Source organism: Dromiciops gliroides, chromosome 4 (genome assembly GCF_019393635.1).
Source record: "Dromiciops gliroides isolate mDroGli1 chromosome 4, mDroGli1.pri, whole genome shotgun sequence".
Lineage (NCBI taxonomy): Eukaryota > Metazoa > Chordata > Mammalia > Microbiotheria > Microbiotheriidae > Dromiciops > Dromiciops gliroides.
In genome coordinates this window covers 328529701-328539270 of record NC_057864.1, presented here as the reverse complement: position 1 = coordinate 328539270, position 9570 = coordinate 328529701, and the positions used below count along the sequence as shown (strand labels likewise).

General features: G+C 43.5%; 1 protein-coding gene across 1 annotated transcript in view; it reads left to right on the top strand.

The window, feature by feature from the left end:
- Positions 1–2581: 2581 nt before the first annotated feature.
- SIM1 (SIM bHLH transcription factor 1) overlaps positions 2582–9570 on the top strand; it is an 81046-nt gene continuing 74057 nt past the window's right edge. The window contains exon 1 of the mRNA XM_043963271.1: positions 2582–2756. Coding sequence (XP_043819206.1) covers positions 2582–2756 — 175 coding nt within the window. The remainder of the gene's footprint in view (positions 2757–9570) is intronic.

Genomic DNA, 9570 nt, shown 5'->3' with positions numbered 1-9570 from the left:
CTGTCAGAGCACAGCAAGGTCTTCTGAGGCGATCAGAAAAGGCACAGCTCAGGTTTCACGAGGAATACCTTCAGGTGGTGCTGGAAGGTGTGTGGAAGTTGGGGGCGGAAAAGGGGTAAAACATACGCAATAGCACGTAATCCTAGTTTTAAAGAATAACCCCTCTAAATAGTAATAATCTAGAGGCATTAACAACGGCAGCGTCCCTCCTCCCCCACTCCAGCCCATGCACACCCACCCCCTCTCTCGTTCTCAACTGGCTTCTGTTCCCAGGCTGTTCCTGGCTACTCTGCGTCCTCAGCTGGGGAAGTCTGACCCTTGCAGCTTGCCGGCTTGAAGCCACCGCCTGCTGCTACTGTTACGACTTCATGGCCCGCCCCATGCACCTTGCAACCCTGAATCTGCCTCTGCTGCGGGATTGCATCAAGAGCTTCAAAGTGCTAGGCCTCCTCTTTGAATGTTCATCCACTTCCACTCACATACTAAATGCATGAGTGAGAGTTGAGGGGTGGGAGGGCAGGGGCACTGAAAACCTTTCTCACCCCACCCCCACTCTAGCTGCTATCCTCACACCCGCTCCGCCCCTTGCCCACAGAAGGCTGGACGCCGCAGACCAAGCAGGCAGGAGCACCGCCCGGGCCAGACCAGACTAAGGGTGCTGGGAGTTGTAGCAGTGCCTTGGAAGCTCCGGGTCCCGCCAGCAAATCCCGGGATCCCCTGTGCTCGCCTGCGCGCCCGCCCCCCAGAGCTCAGATCTCATTAGGAGCCCTGGCGGCCACGCGGGTCAGAGGGCGGACGCTGCCCTCCAAAAGAGGAGGGGGATTGAGAAAGGGGAGAGTAGCCCGGAGCGTACTCGCGTCACTCAGCCATCGGGCCAATGAGTACCTGGCCTTGGAGGCGCTTGGGACCAATAGGAGGAAAGGGAGCCCTGTGAGTGGCATTAAGGGAGGGCCGGAGAGAGGGAGACTAGGAGTGAAGTTGAGGCTAAAACCCTTTAGCTATAAAGAAGTTATTTGGGGTGTATTTTTTGCTTTCAATTAGGCAAAATAGCAACTTCATGACAATCACCAAAGAAGATTCTAAGGCCATTTTACCCGAACCAAAACCTCTAATCTCTTCTTTGCTCCCCCCTCTCCCACGCATCTCCCTAAAAAAAAAAAGACAAACCCCAAAAACCTAATAACTAAGATAAAGGAAGCAGAAACTCTCTGCGCGTGAGCAGCAGAGAAGAGGGCAAAGTTTCTCTAGTTGGATGGTAGTAATGGTTGCAATTAAGAGTTGGGCTCCTTACCAACTGCAGACTTCGGGGATTGAAGGTAGGTGGAAGCAGACGATTTACCCACCCAATGTCACTGTAGGCTCCTTTGTAGACTGTATTTATCCTGTACTAGAGCGATAAAGATAGAGACCTTATTGGTTGAGATTTAAGATTTTCTGATCTTCAAAATTATTGGGGGTGTGGGGGGAGGAGATGGTGCTGTTGGACCAACCTGTTCTTTGTGTTGTCTTTTTGCCTTTACTCCCGAGAAAGAAGAGAACGCATTGGATCTCATTTGACTTAAAGTTTAAATCAATTAACAGTCGGTATCACTCAGTTTCTTAGAAACCAGCTCTCACCTCTCATAACAGAAAACCGGGACCAACATGGATACATTCAAAATATGTTGGGATTTAGCCTGTCACTGTTTAGGGGAATTTCCACATTGTCCTATTGGCAAACTTAGTCCAGTCCCAGAGACCTGCTGTCCTTTCGTTGAGAGTGATGTCTCTGTCTTGGGATTGGGGGAAAGCGGCATGAGAGACGAGAGTGGGGCAACAGACTTTATTGTTTGTTTATTTCAAAATAAGTTAGTTGTTGTTTGATCGATTTCACATGACTGGAGGGAACTGAAAAGGTTGCTAGCGAGAGGAAGAATGTATGTGTATTACGCTGTGGGACGCTCAGTTCAGCTTAGACGCTTTCTCCAGATCTTTAAAAACAAACAGAAACAGCGGAAATTCCCGGGCACCTTCTTGACCATTTTTACCCCGGCCCCAGCCTGTGTGCATGTGTAAGACTGTTTGGCAGCACATCTTTTATCCTTTCGATGCTGTTGTCTTTACAGTGGCTTGAAAGAAGTTGCATCGAATACCTGATCCACCTTCAAGAAACCGGGGCCGCCCTTGAGGTCTGGGGATTGAGAGCTGAAATTAAAAAGACTGGAATTACTATGTCTATTTTCCGAGGACCGATGTTTGCTGCCTGGAGTATAAGAGAAGCTTGGTTCCTCAATGGTCCTCTTGACATATAGTGCGCTACAGATATACTTGGATTCTCGAATCTGCATTGGGAAATCATCTTTCCTATCCTCTTGTCTTCTGCCTTTTGGCTTTATGTTTTGTTTTTGGTAAATATTTTTATTGTCCAGTTCTGGTCTTTTATTGCTATCACATTTCTCTCCAGTTAAAAAGACGTAAACTGCTTCACTCAAGGTATGTTTTATGTTTTTGCAAAACATGACCTATAGCTGAAAGTTTCTGTGGTTTTTTTGGATGAATCTGTGGAGCTTAAATTCAAAGAAGAAAGGGGGAAAAAGACACAATGAAAGAGAAGTCCAAAAATGCTGCCCGGACTAGACGGGAAAAGGAAAACAGTGAATTTTATGAACTGGCTAAATTACTGCCTTTGCCCTCAGCCATCACCTCTCAGCTGGACAAAGCATCCATAATCAGGCTCACCACCAGCTATCTAAAAATGAGAGTGGTTTTCCCAGAAGGTAAGTGACTTTGCTTAAATTTAATTTCAAAAGAACAGGAGTAACATTTTATACAATATGTTCATATGCTGGTGTACCATGTGTTTAAATGTATTCATGTGCATGCACATATGTCGAAGTTGTATACACACATATGAATGTGCCTGACACAGATGGGAATTTTCTTTTTTGAGATTATTTGTGCCGAGGACCTTCCTGAAGTCAGTTAGACCTTGCCTCTTCATTCTTCCCTCTTCTGCTCCATTAATACTTTCACTTCACTCCAGAGATGTTTGGCTGGGAAGCAGACCAACAGTGCTTTTGTCAACACTTCAGACACTGAGCTCAACTCAAAGTGTACTCCTAAAGCAAACAGGACTTTCTTTTTTATTCCCTAAGTGAGAGTTGCATCCAGTAGAAAACACATGCATTGCCAGCATGCTTACATTTAGTTGTCTGTGTACAATGATAAACACTGTACTAGGTACATAGATTGAATACGGGTGGGTAAAATCTAGTGGGAAGTCAACCAAGTCTTTCAAGACACTGCTTCTTGCAGATACTGGAGAGGTACCATCTTCAGGTTAATTCCTTAGACTCAGCCCAAAGGAACCTTACTGCTATGGGAGTTTGGTGTTTTGGGGCATCTGCAGTTTCTAAAAACTATTCCTGACTTTATGGTTTGTAACTATCTCAGAGATGTTCTTGAAGGACTGGGCTAACTAAAATTTTAATAATCGACTGTTTTTCTAATGCACTTTTTCAGAATAACTTAAGGTGATTGCAGTCAATAACCCGTTTAGAAAGTAAGCTCTTGTTGGCTGACTGGTGAGAGGAGCTGTGGGAGGATTACCTGACACATCTAAGGAATTGTACAAAATAATCTGTTTCAACCACTATGTAAAATCTGTGAGTAGAGAGAGGGTCAGGAGTCACCCCAAAGCCAAATAAAGAAAGAAAAATTCAGTGAAATAAAGGAGTGTGATACCTACTTCATTAATTGGTGCCTTAGTTAAAGATGTAGCTACAAGATAATAACAAAAATAGAAAGGAAAGAAGGACAGAAGAAAAAAGAGGAAAAGAACAAAAAGGATTACAAAATATATGGAGTTTTCTTAGGGTAAATAGAAAATTTGAAGAGGAAGGAAATGTATAGTTCATATGGTCTAATGGTTATAAAGAGAACTGAAGCAAGAAGTCTTTCCCAGCACTATAGTAGTTCTTCCTTTTAGTACCTACCTTCTCTCTGAGACTATATCCAATTAATCCTGTGTAGATCTTGTTTATATGTACCTACTTGTCTGTATGTTGTCTCCCCCATTAGACTGTGAGCTCCCTGAGAGCAGGAGTGTTTTTAAATCTTTTTTTTTTGTATCCCCAGTGCTTGGAATATAGTAGGCAATTAATAAATGCTAGTTGACTTACTAAAACTAAGAGAAATAGAGAATTGTGTTTATTTATGAGTGAGCAAGTATCCCTTAGGAAGAAGGGGGTTGTTGTTTTTTTGGACTTTTAGCGCTTGTAGTTGTTGGCATTTTTAAAAATGGGAAACTGGAAGGAAATGTGTGGAATTTGTGTTTCACTTTCCTTGATTTAAAAAAAAAATTAAATTGTTTTACATCTGTTGGGGGAAGCAGCCTCGGAAAAGCATGTTAGCAGTCCAGCTGAAGCTAGAAAGGAAACCATTGGAAATCTCCTTGAAACTAAAAGTATAGTTCTAAGTCAATTTAATTTTAAATCTATTTCCTTGAACCAATGGATTTCATATTAGACTTAAAATCCAGCTTGAAAGCTAACTAAAGTTAGCATATGAAAAAGGAAACTTTTTAAAATGTAAAATTTAAATCCCAACCTGAATTCCAGCTTTGTGTGGGAATTACTGGAGGGAAGATGATGACCGTGCTAGACTGTCTTCTGATTTTAAAAAAGAGAGACCTAGTTTGTCTTTTATATTGTCAGCACCCACTTTATAAAAATAAAGCTATTGCAAACTCTGATGGCCGTGATGGGCCTAAAAGGATTATTAGCAGTGATTTGTCAACTCCTGCAGTCTCAGTAGGCTACCTTTCTTCGTGATTTCTAGCAGGTCTCGTCAATTATTGGTGCCTATGTAGCGAGTTGTTTGATCAGAAGAAGCATATGGTACTGCTTGTAGGGCTGTAAGTAATCATGGGAAGAGAAGAATAGCGGATCCCTGTCCCTCCGTGGCCAAACAGAATGTCTGCATGCACTAGGGAATTGTGTGGCAAAGTGCATAGGAGCCCGAGCTGCCGCCCTCCAAAACATATGCTAATTTGTACCGGAAAGAAATTGAGGAGGAGCTTCTGCTCAGAGTTGGGTGGGGTTGAGTGGTTTTCTTTTCTTTTTCTAATTTTTTTTTTGTGTGTGTGTGGTTGTGGGTGGTTTTTTTTTTTGCCTTTTTTTTTTAAGACAGCAAGCTTCTTCATCAAATGAAATACTAACAACAGTCAAAAAATTAATTGATGCAAAACACTCAATTGAGTCACTTCTAGATCCTAGTCAAGTTTCAAGTTAACCAATCTTCCAAGTCTGTCTCGTTTAACTACCTGGGGCTCTGGTTTCCGTAGCCCCTCTTCCCACAATTCCACTTCACCCTGTGCAACTCTTTTCTCCCCTTCTGCGAGTGATGGTACGTTTATGGAGATAAAGGGGAGAGACAATGTGCTAACTCTGGGCACCTCATTTATTTCTCTAGTTATTGATGAGCTCATAACTCACTGGCGGCTGAGTGCCACAAAGTCCCCTGATGAGTTATGCAGGGTCATCAGAAAGAGCTGGAAATGCAGGAGGCCTCGAGGTAATCCATTCCCAGCATGTGCTGGGTGGGTTTCATTTTAATGTGGCTAGCTGGACTGAAACACACTTTTAGAAAGGGAGGAAAGTTTCAGAGTACGGCTTTGCCAGCAGGGGGTGCTGAATTAGGATGCAGAGGCGTAAAAGAGAGGGAATAGAAACAGAAAGATGGAGTTGGAAAGCTGAGGGAACCCTTAGTACCAAGGGTAGGGGAAATCCTTTTCAGCTTTACGAAAGGGAACTCTAAAGCTAATTTAGAGTTGTGGGACTGTCCCAATGACAGAAAATCTCAATGACATCGAAGGTGACATATCACTCATGGACAACGTTAACCCTGAGCACATGAAACAACTTGACCATTCACAACAATTATTGTAGAAGTTGACTCCGTGTGCATATGTCGCTTTTTGGAGTTAAATATTCATGTTTGCTTGAAAGAAAAAGAAATAGATTGCATACACACATTCAATATTTATCCTCAATAGCAGCGAGGAAGGCCAGAAAGTTAAAAAAAAAAAAAGGAAATCCTTCCATTTCCACTAAAGTCTTCTTTTAAAGAATTCGGGAGTTTTAAAAACTGATAGACTTTACTCCTAAAAGCTTAGTTCATTGATTTTCTAATTAATTTTCAAAAAAAGACAGAAAGACAGATAAACTGTTTTCCAAGAACTCTCAGGATTTTAGGGTCGCAAGGGACTTCAACAACCAGCGATGCCAATCAAAACCCAAACAGGCCAGTCTGAGCCCGAAATCTTGCAAAAATCCTGCAAAAAGAAAAAAAAAGAAAAGAAAAAGAAAAGAAAAGAATGAGAAATCGTAAAGAAGAGAAAAGAGGAAAAAAGGAAAGGTTAAAAGAGAAAAAGGTGGGAAAATCACAAGACATGCAACAAGGAGGGAAACAATAAAGGAGGGACAGAAAACAAAGACAGAAAAAGGAAAGACAAAGAGGAAGACAGGTGGGAAGATGTGATGGAAGAAAAAGAAAGAAAATAAAAGTGGCAGGAAAGAAGAAAAAGAAGAAAGCTAGCGGGTGGTTTAGGTCCCTGGGGGAGTTTAGAATGCAGCCGCTAGAGCGGAGACTCCAGGATACAAACACCAGCAGAAGAAAACTCGGAAGATTGCTGTGAAATCATTAAAACGGCCATGTCTTCCAACTGGTAACATAATCTATTCTTAAACAGCCTTGCAGAGGAAAAACTGAGACGTGTAGAAATGAATAAATCTTTAGTGTATCAAAGACAGGAATGGGGAGGGGGAGAGAGGAACGAAAAAAGGAAGATTGCATTCTTTGTGTGTAAAGTGCCTTAACTCAACCTTAAAAGAAACATAAATGTGTGATCGAATTAAAATGCATTTTGGCTGGGAACAAAGTGGGTAACTCAGAATAACCTTGGAGCGGCGTCAGGCACCGTTTTCAAATCCATTCAGCAATTTGGCAACATCTCTACCGTTTTGGTGTCAAGATGACTTGGGGAAAATAAAAACAATTGCAGATTTGAAATTAACAACATCACAAAAAAGGAGGGCACACTCTCAAAGGACTTGGAGGGAGATGATTAAACAAACCTTGTCGGCGGGGGGTGGGTTCTACTGCGTTGACCTCAAGATTGAAATACTTAATCATGTTCATGTTAGATTTTAGGGACCGAGAACTAAAAGGGAACAAGAAACCCCATTTCCCACGTGGGCTTGTGATTTAAGGCTGTTTTCCCTGCCGCTCAGGGAAATGATTGAGCATTAGGTTTCAATGTTTATTTTCTTACAGAAGTTTTTCTCATTTAAAAGTCTTTAAGCGGCAGTTTACTCTCCACGCGGCTTTTCTCTGTTTAATTCCAGTTTTGATGTGGCCTTAAAATGCGAGGTGCAGAACTAAACTCCTTGCGGAGCAGTTGCAAAGGCAGATTTATGTGCCAGAAATTATAGATCAGATCAATAGGGGAAATCACCTTTTTCTTTTTAGGCGTTGATCCCTTGACTTTTTTTCCCTTAATAATAATAATAAAAAAAGCAGTTTTCTAAGGCTGGCGGGTGCTTTCATCAAACAGTACAAACACCCTCCCGGAATTGAGAAAGGGCTAAATCTTTCTCTGGTCAGTTTCATGGTAGCCAACTTGAGAAAAAGGCTGGCTGGTCTCTGGGCTAAGGAAGTTTTCTACTTAGTGACTCCGGCAACGACTTTGGCCATTGAATAAAATAGTTTAGGTCAACTGCTGGCGGGTTTTGTAGACCCTTCTGGCCATATATTGCTCATTTCTGCGCTGCTGAGGCTCCGGATATATAATTTCTAGACTCTCTTCTCACCTTGGTACCAGAAAGCTCGCGTTTTAGTCATCCTTGTAATTATTCGAATTGTGAAAATTATTCTTTCAGGCTTCTCATGCAGGAGCCTCACCCTCATTTAGAAAGAAGGCCTCACTGGACCCAGTGTCTGCATTTTACTAAGATATCAACTCTGAATTCAGATAAAATCACAACGGCTTGCTATCCAACCCAGGTGACAGCGATCTCCTTCACACACCCCATTAGATGCTTCTGGTGTTGTTTTGTTTTCTGGTGTCCTTTCCAACCCGTCCCCTGACATGAAATTGAACCTTGATCCCTAGATTGACTCCACACTTATACCGACCATTTCCATTAATCTCCGTTCCGTGAATAGTTTGGGGTTCTGAACGGGAGAAAAGGTGGCCAGGTCTTGGGAGAGAGAAAAAGAGAGGGAGCCAACATTCCTCCGGCCATTTCCACCTTTCCCTTCACCCTTCATTTCCCTTACCCGTCTTCAATTCCCAAGGAACTGGGAGAGATCTGCACCAGTAGCTAGGCCTTCCTTAGGAGAGCAATACAAAAGGTGCAGTTTATGAGCTGGCTGAGACTAACCGAGAGAGGGGTGAGAGGCGAAGAGCTGGTCCCCGACAGTCATTAAGGTTTATGAGGCGGCTTCACCTGGTTCCCCTAGGGGTTGCCTCTAGCTGTTAGGGTTTACTAGTCTTCGCCTACTCCGGAGCCCGGGGAGAGATTCCTCCCGCTCTCACCTTCTCCCTAGCCCTCTGCCTCAGCTTGGGTTGAATCGAGATCTGCAACCACGGCAACTACCGGGCCCCCAGACTCGGCCTCCTCTGGGAAAACTGCGACCAGGGCTTAACTGGGTAATAGCGGTGATTACTTACTCCCCACCCCCTAAAATCACCTCTTAGACCTGGAGGAGGGGGGAAGAGGAAAGAGGAGAGAGGCCAAGACGGGGACAAAATGTCCTAGCTAATGGCCTCCTGTAGAGTCTACAGAGCTTAAAAGTTACCGAGTTAGAGTTACTTCCTTCCTCTTTTGTCTCTTCCACCTCCCCCTCTAATAATAATGGAAATGATCGCTGGACTGAGAAGTCATCTATCCGCAATGACTTGAAAGGATGGAGGCCTAGCTAAAAACTTTTCCTGCTTCCTTTACTTTGCCCCTCCCAGCTGCGAAAAGTTACTTTTAATGCCGTAGCTTCTGATTCAATGTTGAAGCTGCTTGTTGAACTAGCCAGAGTAGGGAGGGGTTGGGCAGCGTGTCGGGTCGCTGGGGCGCTGGAGTTGAGCTGAGCGGACCGGTGTAGACGCTTGCATAACCGAATGCCTCTACCACTCCTACTACGCACTCCCAGCTCCTAGAGACGGGATCACCGGAATTGGGTCCCCACATTTGCCGCAGGCCCAGAAGATTGCACCAAAGTGCAGAAATGGGAGCGAGCGCAGGGCCACGGGTCTACGAAAAGCTTTGCCCTCCAGAAAGAAGAGCTCTTTTGACACCCTGAGCTGTTTGGAAATCTTTAAAAATATTGATTTTTCTCTTCCATATTTTAAACATGTCTTCCATCGCAATCCCCTGCCTGCAAGCTCATCTAGCTCTTCTCATCTTTTATTGGGATAGGGTGTGCCCAAGCTGTTCGATTTGGCAACCAGAATCACAGACTGCCCTCTTGATCAAGCCCACATTCTTCTTGAAAGGTTGTGAGACTCTTAAGAAAAACGTGACTCAAATATGTAGA